The sequence below is a fragment of the Grammomys surdaster genome, unplaced genomic scaffold (genome assembly GCF_004785775.1).
Source record: "Grammomys surdaster isolate TR1022 unplaced genomic scaffold, NIH_TR_1.0 126271, whole genome shotgun sequence".
NCBI classification, from domain to species: domain Eukaryota; kingdom Metazoa; phylum Chordata; class Mammalia; order Rodentia; family Muridae; genus Grammomys; species Grammomys surdaster.
Window position 1 is genome coordinate 4,427,098 of NW_021621071.1, and position 21,010 is coordinate 4,448,107.

Consider the following 21,010-nt stretch of genomic DNA (forward strand, 5'->3'; position numbering starts at 1 on the left):
TACATTGCTTCATACTTTTGGGAGAAAGAAAAATTAATCCTTGTCTACTTAATATAATTTCAATTACCATTATTTAACTTCGGCATGAGTAAGTCATTGGTAAATGATTGTTCTTCTGCCATACTCAAAAGTGGTATTAAACAATGGAAGAAAAGACTTGTGTGCAATAAAAGGTTGGGAACTGAGTTTCTGGTAGGGAAGTACATATAAAACACAGAACACAAAATACATTATATAGATGATGGAAAAAAAAGAAAAAGAGAAAATTCTAGCCAGAAGCAAACTCAATTTGACAGAAGTATAAACAGCTCACAGGACAAAGGATACTTATTTTTTAAAAATAGACACCTACATCTCTACAAAGTAAGAAACTCTCCAGCTAAAGCATACATCATTCTCACTAGCAACAGCCCTACAGTATCCACAGCCAGCCTTACCTAGCATTCATTAATTTCCTACCATTTATCTGGAGCTATGAATGCTAAAAACTGAAATAAAAAGAAGACATTTGTGCAATATAAGATAAGATGTGAAATAAAATAGTTGGCTATAGTGAATTAAATAATTCTGTTTTATGGATTAAAGTTTCCAGAGTGATTTTTAAGCAAAGTTATACAATAATAAAATTATCTATGGAGACTTTCTCTAAAGAGGTAGAAATTGATCTGACCTTTAATTTCTAAATCTGGTATATGTGTGCATGTGTGTGTGTTGTGAGTGTCAGTGTCTGTATAGTATCCTCATAGTGAATATTCAATACTCCATTTTTATTTCACTTCACAATTAAGACTGGTAGGATCTATGATCTAACACTGTTTAAAGGTAACACATAAAGGAAGTTGGGCGTGTTAAAATCTTTTAAGAATTCAATATTAACAGTAACCACAAATTCCAAAGAGGTAATGTAGGTATTACAATTTTTACATGGGTCTTCATTTCAATAGTTAGTGATATGAATATAATTTTGTTTTCCACTATTTTAAAGATAGATGATAGATAGATAGATAGATAGATAGATAGATAGATAGATAGATATTGATATATTTTGATATGGACTTGAGAACTTTACCAAAACATCTCAGAAAAAATAAAGAATGAGTGACTCCAGAATTTTTCATGAAAACTACACAGCTGCTATTTTATTTGCCTATTTATTTCTTTAATAAATACATATTTAATTCCCACTCTACACTTGGAAAATAAATGGATGACTAAAACCTACTTCATAATGCTGAACTCAAGAATAGAAATGAAGTACAATAGAAAGACGGGTACACACCAACACTGTCACAATACAGGGGATGCTGTAAAACATGGAGGATGAAATGATTAATTTGTTCAGTAAGGTTTAGCAGAGGAGGCAGCATCCAAGCAAGTGGGTGAGAGATGAGAGGGGAAGCAGCTGGAAAGGGGCAAATCCAGGGCAGAGTAAACATGCAATTACAAAAGCCACACCACTCAAATCCTCAATTATCATGTTGAAGAGTTTGGTCTTAATAAATGGGCAGAACCAGGCACTATGACACAATAAGTGTAGTGTTACAGCTGTGGTATAAAAGATGGCTAATAGAGCCAATAGGCAGGAAGTAGCCATTATCCTAAGAGAGGGAGGGGAAATGATGTCATAGGACAGTTTGTTGCTAAAAGAGAGTTGGTTTTAAAACGTATTTTAAGCATGTATCGTGCTTTGAAATAACTATATGGCTTTTAGTGATTTAAACAGAAAAGTTGAAGATTATTGACAGAGAAGTTGGGAAAATACAATTTAGAGAACATACAGAGAAATGAATTTTATACATGGTGGAGAAAAGTGACTATGGGTGTTCACAAAAGCCTTCCTACAAACAATTGTAAGTGAAGACATGAGTCTTAGAGAAATGACTAAATTATCTTTCAGTAATGCAGAGTCGTTTTTAAATAACATGAATAGAGCCCCCAGAATTCGCTTCTAAAGTCAATTTTTATAAAATAGACTGTTTTTTAACTGCATATGTGAAAGAAGTTAAGAATTCTTAACACAACATTAACTATCTGGGTAATTATATTCCTTGGTGCTTCAAAATGGCTTCGGACCTTAAATGTCAAGTCTAAGGGGCTACATGAGACAATGGCTGCTCTAGACACAGTCGCTGTACTTGAACTGTCAAGGAAGAAGGAATGTTAAAGCTGTTGTCTACTTCCTACATAAAGGATTAGGAATGTTAATACAATATCAATCAAGTGTTTTGATTCTGTCACAAAAAGGAAACAAGATAAAAAAAAAAAGGAAAAGTAGAGAGAAGTCTTTGAGTAGAGATCAGAGAATCCTGCATCAAACCAAAGACAAGGAAGATAAGGGACAAAGCTGAGACAAGTCATGTAGTGGTAAGATATTCATATACATATAGAAAGTAGGAAGGTCTCAAGGAAGACACGAGTTGCAACCAGAAGGACTTAATTATCTCCTAGAAGTATGGTCTGAACACAATGACTCTTTTGATATCCCTTGACAAATGAGTCCTAGCACTGAGAGTGAATACCTGCCTTTCTCTGGCCATACAACTTCTGAGACCACACAAACTTTTGAAATCTCAGCGTCATCATTTATTCACATGTACAGTTGTGGAGATTAAATGAGTGAATTGGCTCTATGTATATTTGCTAAACACCTGCTGGATCCCAGATGGCATGCTTGCTTCTAAGGATAGACAGAGCAATGAATCCTAGATTCAAAAACTATATAGGAGTAGAAAGAAGACACAGATCAAAGCAGACATTAAAACACAACCAGTTTATATTTGAGACTGGAAGTGGGCTGAGGATACCAAATGGCTGCATTGAGAAAGCTATGATTTCTTATGCCTGTGGGAGGTAGGCAAAGCTTCTAAGCAAGAGTTTAAATTGAATTTTTAAGAATTATTTAAGTACCCTAGGAATAAATGACAGTAAAGGACATTTGGGGCAAAAGGGGAATTTGTTAAAAGTTCAAGGAAAGCTTCTAGCATAGTTTGTTGGAGAGTCTGATTCAGAGGATTGTATGGCACAGGGTAGGGAGCCAATCATAAGAGATGACAGAGAGGCCCACAGGAGCAGAATCATCAAGGTCCCTTGGAAGCTGTAGTTACATGACATAACAGGACCTGCTCTTTGAGAAGCCTGAAGAGCAGGGAGTTGCTGGACTAAAGCAAAGTGCAACTAGAAAAAGAAATTGAAAAGTATTGCGTAACTGAGAAGAAAGAGCACACAAGATGGACTTTATCTTTGTGACAACAAAATACTATGCCAGTTATTTCCATAAACTTTAGCTTCATTCTCTGAGAAGCAAGGTTACTGAAATGAAATATATACTTTGGAATCCTGTGTGTAAATTCATTGTAGGCACAAATGAAATTATGGACATCAATGAACACCTAAAATAAAAATATCTGAATGAGTTCAGATATTACACATTTATGCTAATTTTAGATTTATGTAAAGCAGTTCCTTTTTCCAACGTTTAATGTCACAATACACTCTTTCAAAGAGATAAAGACAGTTATCTAAGATTTTCTTTAATTGGATGAGAATGTCTTTGTAAAATGGAGAAAGCAGCAGACTCCAAGTCTATATATTTCCTGTCTGCCTCATGGAAGATTTGTGTTATGCTCTTGGGAAATACAATAAAGGCACAATTTCCTACCTTCCAGCAATGCATTTTGTAGTACAGAAGACAGACATGAGTATAAGTGTTTGATATCCTACAATGATACTATATTATTGGGATAGAGTATTATAGAAATAAAAAGACTACAAGTTTTAAGTAAAATTGCTTTTAATATCTGTGACCGCGCTGTCTTAACTCTAACATAAAGATTAGAATGAAGACCTATCATACTTTTACAAGTTTGAAATCTGAGCTCCCACACAATAAAGACTTTTATTATTCCATAGATTAAACAAAGTCGCACACAAGTCAACATTAACCTGAAGCTGTTACTTTATAAATAGCTTTAATGAGGATTACCTATCATTTAAGAGTTAGACATTTTATTCTTGGTTTTCCACCCCCCTATTCACATCATGGCAGAACTTAAAAGCAAAGGAGTAAGATCAAGACTTCAAACAATAAAAATAAATATGCTGGAGGAAAATAACATCTTATCCACATGAAATGGCTAACATTGCAGTTGTCATACTTTGTAAATTTATAACACAATGTCCTATTTGTGGAAATTAGAAATTATTTGAACCTGTGTATTTATCACATTGAAATAACTTTATATGTTTTAGGTCTTGATTCTGTTTTCCACAGTATTTTAAAAGTATTTTAAGCTTTCTATTTGAAACAGTTAGATTTATTTGTAAAGATTATATCACCATTTAACTGAGTAGTTAATATTTTACCCACAGTCAAATTTTATACTGACAGACGGAATAAAAATAAAGAGCTAGTGAAAACAAATGTTGTTTTCATATAGTAATGTACTTCAAAATTAACATTTCAAAGGCTGGTGTTTAAAATACACACACCCAAGATGTTAATAATCATTTTATGTGCAGCTTGTTAAAGCAGCTCATTTGTATTAAAGTCAAACTTGTATAAACACACATATATAGCAGACATTGAAGAATAATTTAAAAAGTAATCACCATCAGTGCCTACAATGAAACAAGCACTCAACTAAAACGTTTAGCTCTGCATTTGTTTACACAACCTTCTGCAGAAAGCAATGTATGCACACAAGGCCCAAGGCAATTCTGTAGTGGGATAATACTAGTTTGTGACTTCACATATACCTTTTGAAACAGATGAATTTATATGTTCAATGTATTTTCTACTATCTGCTACATTTCCTCAATTGAAAAACTATGATTTCCCTCTGAAATCTCACTCAATGTATATACTAAAAGGTAATTCATTTTCCATAAAAATATCTTTGAAGATTTTATAAACCTCTCAAAATCTTAGATAAATGTTAGCACATGTCTTTATGAGCTATGGTACTCTCAAAATGACTAACTCAGAGGAAGTGGGTTAAGTTGTAACTCTTCAGAGATTGCATCCTCAATTGCCTGATATCTTATTTTAACATCCACACTGAATGTGTCATGTTTCATATTATCCAAGGCTTGATGTAGCAAAGGGGAAAACACAAGATGAAATACAAAATGTGCTGAATTGTACAGATCCAAACACTGAACCATTTGTTGATGTGCCCATGATCTGTTAAGAGACAGCAATAATGCCAAGCAAGTCCTTCAGTCCCAATACTTGGGGAGTGCAGTTCAGGTCAGCATGAGCTATATAGTGAGTTGAAAACTACAGACTAACAGTTACGGCAAAATAGGCCTTTACCAATCTTAAGTCCATAACAAATTCCCTTTTTTAAAAATTTTTATTGGAGATATCAGGGGCAGCCCTGTTTATACACTAAAGGCCTAAAATCAGCCATAGGCCTAAAATCAGCAATAGGCCTGTCATACATGTATACTAACACCAAGTCTTGGGTCTCAGTGGAAAAACATTGAAACAGATGGCTATAAGCTAATGTAAACAGGCAGCTTTTGTAGAAATTTACAAGCCTGAGTAGTCATAGACCTTGTAAATAGGTAGCCTTGGCAGACAATACCAACTTAGATAAGGACAAGCGAGTCATAGGCAGAGTCATAGTGACTTGTCCCCTGAACCTTCACCCAGCCAATACCCGGTTCTGAAAGATATCTGTATTCCCCCTGAACACCCACACTCCAGTGTCATTCTCTTCCCCACATCCTGCCTTTCTGTGTTTATAACCCCTGTGTGAATGAATTACGATTTGAGAAAAAATAATTTATAAAAAAATAAAATAAAATAAAAATTTATTGGATATTGTATTTATTTAAATTTTACATGCCTTCTCCTTCCCCCATTTCCCCTCCCTAGAAACTCCTATTCTATCCCCCCTCCTCTTTTTGCTTTTATACCATTTTAATTACATGCATGTATTAAGGTCAGTTCTAGGTTGAGGGTCTAGCAATACAATAGATGCAAATAGTCAAGGAACAAGCAAGACAATAAACACAAATAGTCAAAGAACAAGCAGGCATTAAACTCAATTATGTGAATATTCCTGTGATAACTGTTTCTAAGGACTTATCAGGATGACTAAAGTATCTGAGCCTGTCCTAGCCCAAAGTCATTTTCATGTCTGAAGCCTACTTCCTTGTTCTAGCCTCATATTTAGATTCTTGCCTGAAATTGCTTCTTTGTTCTAGCCTAAGGTTTAGATTCCTGCCTGAAATTACTTTTTTCTTCTAGCCTAATGTCAGATCCCTGCCTGAAACCTACTTCCTGGTCCTTGACCCATGTCAGATTCTTGCCAAGCATCTCCAAAGGCTCTCTGCCTATCCTCTTTTTTATTTCATTAACAAGACTGAGCCTGTTTTAGGTCGTCCTGACAATAATGCCTTCCTTACCCATCACTGAATATGTATTATCAAATGCAGTACATTTCTGTCTTAGGCCGTAACAAATTTCTTACTGGTTATTTTAAATTTATTTTATTTTAAAATATATTTTAAATGACATGTTTGTCATTTAGTTTCAGTATTTAGGGATATAAATGGTCAGTTTGTTGAGTAACAACCTCAGACAAACACTAGTCTGAACAGAGGAGAATTTATGTTTCCATTGAAGATAAAAAGTTAGTAAATTTAAAAGTTTAATAAATGGCATCAAACAACACAGTGTTGTGACAGCCCATATACTTGATCAAATGAGATGAATAATAATCTCATCTGTAATAGCAAAAGAGGAATCACATCTCAGACTACTGTGAATCATCCATTGTGTAGTTAGCAAAGGTTCCTTCTTCACAGTGCAAAAGCTAGACTAGAAATCCATTTAAAAAGACCAAAGTAAGTGAAGTATAGCATCCCAAAATTTATTCAAAAATGGAATGGAAATATACAAATGTTACATAATTTCCTGTTCTTGCAAATATTTTGATATGTTGTTCACAACTGATCTCACCAGAAAGTCAAATTTGGACTATAAAAATAAAATCATATATAAGTACTTAGTAGAAAGAGAGATGTTGGTAAGACAAGTGGCCATAAAAATTAGAATTCTTTGATTCTTCACATTTTATGGTAACTTAAGCAGAATGGATTTCATAGGTCTTTTGAACCTGGAAAAACAAGATCACATGGCAACAAAGTATCAAAATGCTGAAAGTTTAGCATATGGAATTGGCAGAAAGCATCCAATCTCATTCTTAGAAACTATAACTGAAAATAAACTAACTTGGTTATGTTAAAAAAAATAATCTGGTGCAGATGGTATTCTGTAAGACCAGAAGGACATCATTACTTAATCTTCTCTTGAACACTCCCTATTCTTAACAGAGTAGCTAGCATAAATATGATCCAGTAAATAACTTTTAAATTGTGAAAGGTGAACAAGGAAATCTACATTAATCCTTGGAAACCTTTCATCTTTTTGGTAAGCAAATGGTGCAATTATAACAGTTGGCAAGAAAACAAAATATATTCTCTTGTGTGAGGTCAAATTATTTTCAATCATGTTAAGTAATATGATATGATATTCTCAAGAGAAATCATAAATCTATAGAAAATTTCCTTCTTGTTTTGGAGGTAAGGCAATGAACTTTGCATAGAAAGGTTTTTGTTTTTAATTTTAATTAGTCATTATCTGGAGTACATTACATTCCAGGTACTTCAAACTGTAATGTCAACTTTTTGTTCAGAAGGGAAAAGTATTCTTAATTGGTTTTCATCAGATAGTTGAAAGAATATATCATATTTAAATCACAATGCATCACCTTTAACATATATCACACAACAAAAGAGAAAACAGAAAAGCAATTGTTTGTTGTTTCCTTATGGAAAGAAATTCATTTTAAAATAGATGCCTCTCATCTTGGCAAAATTAACAAGTTTAGAGATAACCAAGATTCAGAAGCACAGTCTATCTGAGCAGATAGAAATCCAACATCTAAATGAAGCCATCATGGTAGCAAAATAAATTCCATCCATTAAAAAAGCGTAAGACATTTAAAAGAAAACAATAATGATTAATTAACTGTCCTTCTTGTTCTGTAATTTGGCTAAAACTTTGAGACATATGGAGTATGGCTTATTTTCAGAACATATGTGTGAATTATAGGAGTCTGAAAAAGGTTACAGCTGTGTTGTTTGAGCTACTGTGCAAACAAAGCCACTGCAGGCAGGAATATGGTTGGTCAGATAGAGGGAGAAATAATTAATGTATACTGAAACCACCATATGGAAGATAAGACATGATGTATATGAAAGCAAAATACTATTACATAGCAGTTGTAAACTAACATTTACACAAAGTTTACTCTATAGAGTTCACCACAGTAGGTGGCTGAATCTAGGTGCTTGTTAAATCGTAGTCTAAAATAAATGGAACAAATGAAATGCATGAACGGATAGAAATGCAAGTGGCATCGATGCAGCCAACCAATTCATATAAAATTATCAAGCTAGTTTATATTCCAAGCCCTGAAGAAGAGCAACATTGATCTATAAATAAAATCTGCAGAGAAGAACATAAAGTGATTAAAAGAATTAATTGGGCACAGGTGTTGTTGAAGCACATTCTAGGAGAGAAGATACGTGCCTTAGTATCTTCATGTTTCAAAGATAATTATGATACTAACTGACCAAAATAGGACTGTAATTGGTAGAATTTTCTATCCTCAATACACAGAAGAGATAAAAAGGTAAGGAGATGAGGATTTCCCAAAGAGAACTACTTAAATGTATGAATGGTAGAACCAGAAAGGCTATTCAGAATGCTGCCAAAGGATGACCTACCAAATTTTATTTTCTCTTCCCAGTTAAGCAAATCCCTGTGCCCATGAGACAGAAGACTGATGGAGTTAGTCTGATACAGCTTAAAAATATAGCAGAGATAGACACTCTTAGTCCAGCAGAATGTCTTACTCTGCCTCACAGACCATTAAATATGTGAACTGTTTGGTTCATACAGTACTTGTTATATTTGTATACATTGTTACAGCCATGAAGATGGCAAGGCAACATATTAACCCAAATCAAATTATCCAATATTTTTCTTTCACAAAAAATACTCATATATATATATATATATATATATATATATATATATATATATATAATTTGATTACTTGTATGCACTACTTTATTGTTACTGAAATCTTTGTCTGGTAATATCTAGACCTAATTTTAAGTAACCTTAATAAAAGACAGGAGACGCCTCAGAAGGGTGATGGATTGCAACAGCCTCTCCTTGCTTAGAAATGAGCTGTGTCATACACTTTTCTTTAGTTGCCCCCTGAGAGCTCGGCTTTAGTTGTGCTCAGGTTAAAAGCTGTGACAAACAAATGCTTTTTACCTAGCAAATTACGACTATTACCATATATAATTTGTATGCTATATGAAGATAACATCTTCTTTTACCAGTAGCAAGGAAAGTAACAGATCAAATATGGTATAATCTGCCATGGCCAATATTATACATTTCAGGACAACAATATCTAAAGGAATATTTTGGCATAAGTTTTTGCAATATAATTTTGTTGTTGTTTATTGAAGAAAGCTGGACTATTCTGTTTATAGTTGACTCTTCTTTGAAGGAATGAACAGAGTGACCCTCTGCAATACTGCTTGCTAGGCATAAGAAAGGATAAAATCTCATTACACTCAGCTTCAATTGGGGATTTGGTCCTAGGGAGTGTCTAACCCTGTTAAATTTTTATTGGTTTTGAAATTCCTAAGGAAATGTTCAAAGGCTTTGGCACCATGCAAATTTGAACAAGTTCTCCAGAAGAAATACATTATTCCCCAGGTATTGCTCATTTATCTTTGATCTCTAGGTCTAAAGTATAAAAACCTGAAACAATGTCTATCTAGGGGAAAAAAAAGCTTGCTTTTTACAAAATCATCTATGAAGAAAAATTCTCTATTTGTAGCTTAATTTTAAATTTTAACATCCATATAGATGCAAAAGAGGAAGTTCTCTGAAAGACTTCTCATATACTCACTGAACAGACAGACATGCATGTGTGGCCATACTGCCAAACAGAGCTTCCATAAGCTCTTCTTTCTACAACTGCGTTAGTGAATGTGAGCTGCAAGCTAAACAATAAACACACACAGGAACACACACACACACACACACACACACACATGCACATTGGTAACACTGAAGCTTCTCTAAAGAAAGCTTTAATCACTTAAGCAAGGTCAACGCTTTTATTTTTATTTTTCAGACTATAAATAAATGTAAACAAAAGTAATAAGTATTAACTAGTGTTAACCTAAAAATATGTATTAAAGTCTGGTTGCAGAGGATGGCCAGTTAAGGCTCCATGTCTTCCATTGCTAGGAGTCTTAGCTAGAATGGAGTGTACACTGTCCTGGGTTCCTAGCTGATGCCAGAGATGCCCCCTAATTTCAGTTGTCTCTCCCACTACTCTCTCCCTTTGTCCTCCTCTAACCTGATCCCTCCTGTTCCCACCTCCAATCCCTATGCAGGCCACTCCCCATCTACCTGCAATGCTTCTTTTATTTCTCCTTCACAGTGATATTTACACACACACACCTCCCATTGAACTCCTCCTCCTTGTTACTTAGCTTCTCTTGATCTTTGGATTGGAGCATGGTTATCCTTTACTTGATGGCTCATATCTACTTAATAAGTGATTTCAACTAAAATTTACTTAATAATCAATACTTAATGAGTGAAATTAGCTATAGTTAACTACACCTAAAAACCTTCAACCTCCAGTTTTTTTTTTTCCTGGGGTAAAAGTAGCTCAGAAATTGTAGCAGTAGCCAACCAATGACTGGTCTAGTTTCAGACCCATTCCATGAGAGATAACCTACCCTGACACCGCTTGAAGGGCTAAGACCCAGAGTTTGGATAGCCCAGAGATCAAGTATAGAACCAAATGCAACTGGCAAAAAAGAAAAAACCAAACAAACAAAAAAAACCAGTCAATGAAATGCTTTCTAATGATTTTCTGATACACCCATAGATTGAGTTCCCAGCCCAATTGTCATCAGAGAGCCTTCACACAGCATATGATGGAAACAGATACAGAGAGTCACAGACATACATTAGGTGAAGCTTAGGGAATACTATGGAAGGAGAGGAAAGGATTGTAGGACCTCAGGATCAATGTAGGACTACAGAATCAATGACCCTGGGCTCATAGTGTCTCACAGAGAAGGAACTACCAACTAGGGAGCCTGCATGGGAATGGACTTAGGCCCTCTGTACACATATCACAGTTCTGTAGCTTGTTCTTCTTGTAGGAATCCTAATCAAAGGATCAGGGGCTGTCTCTGACTCTGCTGCCTACTTTTGGGACCCTTTTGATCCTACTAGGTTGCCTTGTCCAGGCTTTAATAGAAGAGATGCAACTCTTCTAAGTTGATATGCCACTGTTGACTGATATTCGTGGGAGGCCTTCCCCTATTGAAGGAAAATGGAGGAGGTCTGGAGGTGGGGGAAGGAAGGCAGATGAAGGGACTAAGAAAAGAGGAGGGAGGAAAAACTGTGTCAGGATGTATAGACAGACAGACAGACAGACAGACAAACAAACAAGTAAGTAAGTAAATAAATAAATAAATAAATTTATTAAGGCTACAAGTTAAACAAGTTAATATACTTCAAACATTAACAGTTGAATGAGCTTCCTGACACTTCTGACAAATGTCAAAGAACTATACTAACAGATGTTCCTGTAATAACAAAGAGGGAGACCTCAAATAGGGGATATGAGCACACTTTCTTATTAAACTAGTCACAGTGAGTGCTCTCTGTAAGTGTTAAAGTGATGAGTGAAGATGCTATTTTAACCAGTACACAGTAGAAATTCTTAATTTCTCTGTGTCCACCTCAGGTTAGGATCCAAGTGGCAGATTATCTCTCAACGCTAACATTGTTTTCTAGACTGTTTTCATTTCGGCCCATTTAAGGTGTAGTCTGCTCTTGGGTGGATGAGGCATGGGGTATCAATGCACTGATGGTAATTCAGATATGAGACTTGCAAGACTCTAATGCATGAGCCACTGTTTTCACCACCACAATGACTCCTGTTTGCAACAAACCCATTAGCCACAAATGATGAACGTTGCTATCACTAATGCTAAGGGATAAACAAAGCTTTCTCTCCCAGAATAAAGAGGCAGGGTTCCCAGTACAGAAAACGTTGTTCTTCTCTTGAAAGGATTCTTCTAATGGTTGAAAAACATGTTTGCTTATAGATGAAGGGTGAAGGAGACTCGCAAGATGGGCCTACTGTGAAGATCAAGACCCCAAGATATTCAAGTATGAACACTTGTTCATTCCTAGTCTTTCAACCCAAATGTCATTTTTAAGTCTTTAAGGATCAAAAAGACACAGTCCCACTCCCAAAGAAGAAAAGAAATTCGGTTTTTTCTTCCCCAAAAGTGTCTCACTGAGCATATAAAACACACTTAAGGGTAGGCCAACGACAACAACCAAAAAAGAACTCAAAGGTATTTTAGGAAAGTTTTTGTCTTATAATGCTTTGCTGAGCATTTTATTTTTAATCTTGCTGATCTTTCATTATATATTAATTTTTCTATTTTTTGTAGATTTTTCTGTGTGTAAAAATATATGTGTCAGTATCTGTATATATTTCTCATTAATTTCATTTGGCTCCTATTTTTTTAATTGTTTGTTTTGCCCTATTCTTGCCTGATTGCTTTTACTTTATTAATATTTTTATATGCCTGCTTGTTTTCTAATAAGAGAAAACAACAAGGGGTGGGGAAGTGGAGACAGTCTGTGAGGAGCTGGGAGAGTTAAAAACATAATCAAAATATATTACATGAAAGAAAATATGACACACAACTTTGAGACTTGCTTGAAACTCTTTAATTCTTTCCACATTTAGAGTCTCTTGAGATTAAAATATCATCTAATTATAAACAATTCGATCACCTTCTAATTCCTACTTCTGATTAATTGGACTTCATCAGGCCATATTTGGACTTTGACCACAACACACAAACACAAATATAGGGAGAACTAAGTGTTCTCATATGTGTATTTACTTGGTATTCAGTATTTACAAAATAAAATTCTAAAACTTGTATTCCTATTAGCCCATCTCTTGCCCATAGGTGGATATATCTTTATTCTGTTGAATGACAGGCAATAGCACGGCAATAGACCAACTCTCATTGGAATGCATACTAAATATAAAAGATGTGACAGCATTTTCCAGATAGCTACTGAGTCACATATGGGCATGAGAAATGAACAGCTCCATGAACAAGTAAAATACCAACCTCAATCAAACTCTCATTTCCTCATTTATCCCTCTTTGACTATCAGAGTATCCTCTTCGGGTTACAGTGATTAAGAGATATGTATCTATGCTTAAATAAGAAAACGTAACTCAATAAGCTCAATAAGCTTATTTCAGATGGCAATGGGTTTTTCTTTCTTTTTAAATGAAAACACAATTATTTAAAATGTGAGCATCATTCTATTTCATTAATACTGGCCTCAAAGCAGAATTTATTTTTCTTCCTTCAGTTCTGCCAGGGACTGAGATAATTGGGGACATTTGTTAATGGTTTAGGCAATACACTTCAGATACTCCAAGAATTTAGCATAATGAAGTTTAGTTGATTAATTTACATTAATTTTCTTCATATCTAGTGTTCTTTTAAAAAATTGGGAAAATTCACAATCTGTGTGCTTTATCAGTGAGTGTGTAACTTTATGCTTACTGATATAAGAGGCTTTCTTTTTTTAATAAACCAACAGAGGCTGTGGTTAATAGTCATAGATGAAGTACTTTCTTAGAGAGTGCCATGAGACTGAAGCAGTTGCCTACAAACGATTTAAAACAAATCATCATGAGAATCTATATAATATACCCAGGGATGTGATTTGATCCACATCAGAATCTAATCCATAAATAAGAGATTCCTCATAGAAAACTTACTGTACCCCCTTTCCAGAATTAGAATTATGTTACCACAGACTTGTTTTCAAATGAAAGTGATCAAAAGGTATTGAAGAATGTTAGGTGTATGTCAGTGTCTCCTTCTATCCCTCTGAGAAAACAATTAATTATTTTCTCCCTTAAGTACAGGGACCAAGGTAATGCCTTAGTACAGGTAAGGCAAGAGCTCTACCACTAAGCTAAATTCCCGTCACAGTAGGATTTAATGCAAATGTCCATCAACACCAAACTGGAGCTTGGACTACCCACTAACGTTCCCACTAGTCAAGAGTGATAAAATCACATCACACAGCAAAAGAAAAATTCACCCTAGAAAATATAACCTTAGCCATAAGCTAAAAGCGGCTGCTGCTAAAGGTTGTATCACATGTGCTTGATAAATATCATATTACTAAAATTATATGTCCCTATAAAGTAGATTATGTTGCCAGCATAGGTGAATATCAGTTTGGTATGAATAAATCCAGATTTGGAAGGTGGAGAGCTTCTTTAGTACTCTCTACATAGCTCATAAAAATCTACACCATCTTAAGGTATCTACCTTGCTAATGATGGCATCGCTTTCAAAACGCATGGTGTCCTCTCACGGTCATGTAACGCAGGGTTTCTCAACCTGTGGATCACAACCCCCTTGGGGCCAACATGTAGGGAACACATCACATATCCTGTGTATCAGATATAATTTTATGTTTGTTTGTTACCACAACATGAGGAACTGTGTTAAAGTTCACGTCATTAGAAATGAACCGGTGAAAGTTCATTTATTGCAAAGCCTTCACAAAATTCTATGGGAGTGTGCTGAATACAGTTGTCTCATATTTCAGATGAGGACTTAAGAGAATTGTTTTCTTAGAGTCTGAGTTGTTTTTTTTCTTTTCCAATCCTTTCTCCTAAACTTTACATCATACTACACATAAGGGCTCGTATCCATAAAATGCTAAATTCAAGTATGTTCACCAGAGGAAGACAGATATTATTGCCTTTTTTAATTCAGTGTGGTAGATGTAATGTAAACGCTGATTGCTTTGATACTGACTTCTGGTTCTGAAAGTACCTGGCCACTCAAATGATCACAACCTACAATTCTTTGAACAACTGTTAGCTAAGCACGTATATCCAAATCAGAACAAGAGCTTCTTAACAAGACCATATAATTCTGGGATTCTTTATTGCTGTTCCACGCAAGGGATATTGTTATAGTAATGTTCCTAGCAAACTGGAATTCTATCTGAGGGTTTAAGTTCTGAAGTCTAAAAATGATCAAAAGCACTGTTTTTTTTTGAGATTAGATAAAACCAAGGTCAACCTTTTGAATGTCCTTATTCCTGACCTGAGCCTGGCTTCTGGCTTTTCCATTTTCAGCTCAGCACCAGTGCAGCCCAAGACACACCCTCACTGAGGAGCTTCTGCAATGCCACAATAGTGAGTTGTTGCTGACACAGCCATCAGTCTTATTCTGTGGAGTATTTCTTTCACTCTTTCGCTGATGCCATTATGAAAAATAATGCTGGCACAGCCATACTGACACTTGACATCCTTTCTTATTTATGTGGCTAACTTATTCTGGAAATTTTATTTTCACAGAAGATATTAATGTTTTATGGAGGGCCAATCTAAACATAGACTTCCTTACTGTGGGTTTTGTGAGTTTTGCATATTGGAGTATTTCATAAAATTAAAAACCTCAGCTCCTAAAAATAAAATGCTACCAAAGATCAGAAAGTACTTGCACTTACTGGTTAAAACTGAAAATGAAAAGTATCTGTTCCTACTCATTATCAGTCACCGTATTAATGGTAATGGAGCTTTCTTTCAATTCTCAGTTGGATAGGGTGAGTTTTTGATTCCCTGTAATTGTGTCATTATTAATTTGCAAGTCGTTATTATGTATTGACTCACAATAAATAAAATTTTAAATTTTAATATCTCAAGGTTCCTGTGTTTCTAGAATATAATCAATAAAAGGACAATGGTCTCAAAAATGTCATATATATTTTATGTTCATTTTCAAAACCTCTTGGAAAATCTTCTGCATTAACACTTAGTATTTATAATTTAGCTCATAAACCACACAAAAACATTTCAAGACAAAAATTTAAGAGCAATAAAACTGAGGCTATGGAATCATGCTTAAAAACCATCAAAATCTCTCTGTTTTCAGCCCACGTACAATTCTGCTGATTATTTTTTAATCTAAGATGTACATTTCATAATGATGAATAGAGAGGATTTTATTACAAGCAGTTGAACAAGCTTTTTTTTTTTAAAAAAAAAAGCCTTACCTATATGGGTGACATGTCATTTGTAATAAGAACATATTTTAATATTGAGACATAATGAAATTATAAATTGGTAATAATCCAGCATGTAATGAAATGTTCAAAGCTGGTTTAAAGTCATCTAAAATACAAAAGAGATTTCTTGAGATGTTTTAATAATCTCACATATTTAAGCTTTTAAGGTTCACATTTGTTAATGAATGCTTCTCATAATACTATACAATAGTGGTAACTTTAATTCAAAGTTCTTTAAAGAGCATTGTCTTTATTTACCCACTTCTTTATTTTCAGTTTTGAAGATCAAACAAAAGGCCTAGTACCTTCTAGGCAAGCATGCTACCACCTAGCTGCATGATATGCACTGATTCTACCATGAAACCACAACCGAACCCTAACTGCAGTACTAATTTATCTCCATGTTATAATGAAATGTTTCAAATAACGTTATTTTTCATTGTACCATAAATACACAACTAGACACACTAACTTGCTGCATATGTAAAGTATGAGAGAAGTGCTTGTATATACCCATTGACACGGTGCTACTATTGTAAATTTTTCCCTAAGAAGTTAACCTTTTTTTTTTTTCTCAACAGGAGCCAGCTGACTTTGTGGTAAAAAATGTACTGCTTTCAGATAATTTTAGAGTTAATCATGGTCTCCATGCTTATAGACAAAAGAATGACAATTAGACAATTATCCACTGTTATTGAAGGAAAGGTCACAAGAGAACATGTATGAGAACATGAAGTCAAAATGACTACTGATCCTGCCATTCATAACAACGTGAGTGGACCATGACATTATGCTAAGTGAAACAAACCACGTACAGGTTAATGCTTCACAGTGTAACGTGTGAGCAAAATCTAAAGCAGTGGAATTTATGGAATTAAGAGTTTGAGATTGGGCAGAGGCAGAGGGGAAGAGGAAAGAAGGCATTAGAAAAGAGCACATGGTTTCTTTGAGTTATAAAAACAAGTAAGTCAAAGAGTAAGTCATGGGATTGATGGTACATCACTATGCCTTCAGCTGGCCATAGGTTCCCCACTAACAATTTGCTAAATGAGTAAGTCTTATGTTAACTGCATTCATCTCAAAATAGCATAATGACTGTAAAAATCCTTTCCGAAGTGATAAATATGTCTATGGGATATATCAAAGAAATAATTTCATTAATGTAAAATAAATTCCAACATAAGACTATTGTTTATAGTGAATGTGCGGAGATTTCTGTGGTGATAGATGCAAATATATATGTATTTGAATATCTAAGTATAGGTATAGGAATATCATAAATTAAGTTTGAGCTTCTAAAATTTAAATGTTGACACAGTGAAAGTTTTACTCAATGTACTCATTCCAATTAAAATAAGTTTCAATTTTATCTTAATATTGAGCTCGAAAACAATATATGCTGTAGGTTCTATATAATAACAACATTGTCAACTATAGATAAATGGAAACTTATCTATGAAGAAAGCCTGAGGTAAAAAGACATAAAACAAGAGTATCATCTGTTTATTCTGCCGAGATTTAAAACATCACAGCTTGAAGCCAAAGAATCTTATTCTTTGAAGAACCAGAATTCGTATTCTGGGTTCATAGTTATGAACATTACTAGAACATACAGATAACATGTACAATACTATATGTGAAGTTTCAGATATCTTATAAAGTTACCAAATTCTAAAATGTAGAAATGATACATCATAATATTTTATCTGATCAGTATATTTCATGTCTTGGAAGCAATATTGTCTCCTTATTTTTCTTTATTTTAAAATACTCTTTACACCTAAAGTATCACTTAACAATTACAGCAAACTCTCTTTTAAAGGATAATTCTAAAATGTTTCCATTTAGATACATTGTAATATTTTGAAGTCAATATATAACAAGTAGGATTTTATTTAATTTCAGTTTTTGAAATTAAGGTAACTTTTGAAACTCTTACATTTCAATTCTGGCTAGTTTTCCTTTATTTGCAAAAGACTTCATTCGTGTACTGACTGGTGTTTTCAGGTACCTCTAATGGTGGCATAAACTCAGTGCACAGCGCCTTACCCTTTCCCTGGAAATTCCATACAATTAGAGAAAAGGACACTTACCATGTTCCAGGCAGGGTAGAGGTAGTCTGTACCCACAAATTCAAAGTAGTGAGCAAAGCCTTCCTTCAACCACACATCTTCCCACCACACTGGAGTCACAAGGTCACCAAACCACTGCAAGGAGAAAAGGAATAGATATCAGGAAAAAGAAAAAAAGAAAGAAAAGAAAAAGCAACATCTATCTCAGAGTGATTTTATCTCAAAGTGAATGGACTAAATTGTGATTATTCTAACTGGAAGTCATTCCCAAATTGATTCTGTGTGATCTGAAAATGTATTATGGCAAGATTGTAGTGATTAACATATCTTCTTGCATAACACTAGTCTTCTTAAGGCTATCCAATGACCAGCTGGCCCACCTTGAGATCCATTTCATGGGGGCAGAAGGAGGGAGTGCAAACCCTGACACTGTTTCTGATGCTATGCTGTGCTTGTAGACAGGAGCCTAGCACAGCTATCCTCTGAGAGACTCTACCAGAAGCTGACTTAGTCAGATGTAGATACTTACAGTCAACCACTGGACTGAGGTCAGGGACCCCTATGGAAGAGTTAGGAAGATTGAAGGAACTGAAGGAGATGGCAACTCCATAGGGAGACCAACAGTCTCAACTAACCTGGACCCCTAGGAACTCTCAGAGACTGAGCCGCCAATCACAGAGCATACAAAGGCTGGTCTGAGACACCCAAACAGGCACATATGTAGCAGAGGACTTGCCCTGCCTCAGTTGGAGAGGATGTGCCTAAACCTGTAGAGACTTGAGGCCCTACGGAAAGGGGGTCTCTGGGGGGATCACCTTCTCAGAGGCAAAGGGGAGACAGAATGGGATGAAGAACTGTGGGAGGAGGAACCAGGAAAGGGGGCAACATCTGGAACATCCATAAATATAATAATTAATTTTTTAAAAGATGTATTTATTTATTTTATGCATATGAGTGCTCTAGCTGCATATAAACCTGCATGCATGAAGAGGGCATCAGGTCATATTGTAGATGATTGTGAGCTACATATGGTTGCTGGGAATTGAATTCAGGGCCTCTAGCAGTGAACTCAAGGTCTGTTATCCACTGAGCCATCTCTCCAGCCTCTAACACTAGTATTTTATGAATGTGCTCAGTGGGGAACAAAATAACAGTCCAGGAACCCAATGTGAATACTTAAGTTGGTGTAGAAATGATTCAGGAATCACATCTGGAGACAACTGACTTCAGGGATCAAAGGGCCTGTTGTATAGAAGAAAAGACTTGATCCTTGAGTGGAAATTCAGAATAGACCATGTCTGCTGAAGATGTAAAAAAGAAAAAAAAACCTCTAGCTGGTGGTCCAAAAGTGTTGCCTAGGGAGATGGTGAGCAGCTCATTTCGAGATAATGAAGGCTGTCTCTTGACTCAGAACCCACATTGACTAATGAATCCAACCGAAGGTTCTGAAGATCCTCTGTGCTAGCTCCATGATAAACAGAAACTGAGCCAGTAAACTCTGATGAAATCTGATATGCAAAGGTTTTAACGGTGTTTTGATTAATTAACAATATACTACTCCGGAACATTTTTTTTTTAACAAAAATACATTACGAGCCATGAACATTCAAAAAGACTTGAAATCCAATGAAGAAATCGGGGAATGTGCATTTTCATACAGGTGACAATTATTATGCCTGATAAATAATGTAAAAGATAACCAGGAACAGCATAATTTCAAATCTTCACAAGGTAGACGGATGGAGATGGAACTACTTATAATTGTAGAAGGAAAATCATTCTCTACACGGTTGATAATTGAGCTGGAACATTTCATAATGAGTCAGCCATGAGATAGCCCTGGGCAAGAAGATTCCTGGCAGACAGCAGATGTGACGAAGGCACAGTGTGGGATTCTGTGTGGGAATATGCTCTTTGAGAAACAGAGATATGGAATGCTGAACTCTGACTGACCAGTCAGAAGGAAGAATGAAACTGTCTTAATAGATAAAGACATACTAGATTGATACACAACTTCAAGAGTCATCACAAGGATAGCTTGGGGACCTGACCAAGTGTTTGAATGTTAATAAATAAGGTATCATTTCCTTTAAAGAATCTCTAACTCAAATAAGAGATTTCTCCAAATATGACAATGGCTATAACGCCTCTATTTTTTTTTTAGTACATATAGAACACACGTTTATCCTTCAAATTGACAACCTGTCTTTAGAATTATGACAACAAATAGTTTTGAGGGGATAATAGACAAATCACCTGTGACAATCACAGTGAAAATTATAAGAGATATTTCTCATAGCTTCTGTTTTACTTCTTCATGGGAAGTGGCCTCTACCGCTGATCTGACACAGGAAATTAACACACAGTAGGAACTGTGGGAAATACAGAGCCTTGAACCATCCCGAGACTATCACTGTGCCTTGTCTCTACAGAACTGTATCTAACATCACTTACAGGAATTTGCCGAAAGAAAATTCTATTTGCCTTAGAACTGTAAGTCAAGGGGGAAACTAATCAAGTGCTGAAGGGCCCCAGTCATTCCTGCAGTCGCACCTCTGCAACATGAGGTCAGAAAACATGTCTGGCTTACTGAGCTCAAAGGTACAATTCTCTCACTGGTTCACCGTGACCGGAAAAGATATTCGGGCAAATAGTCACTCACCAT

General features: G+C 35.3%; 1 protein-coding gene across 1 annotated transcript in view; it reads right to left on the reverse strand.

Moving 5' to 3' along the window:
- The window catches only part of Trhde (thyrotropin releasing hormone degrading enzyme), a 371,444-nt gene that overhangs the window by 147,711 nt on the left and 202,723 nt on the right, over positions 1–21,010 (reverse strand). Inside the window, exon 5 of the mRNA XM_028759101.1 lies at positions 18,367–18,480. Within this exon, the coding sequence (XP_028614934.1) occupies positions 18,367–18,480 (114 nt within the window). The remainder of the gene's footprint in view (positions 1–18,366; positions 18,481–21,010) is intronic.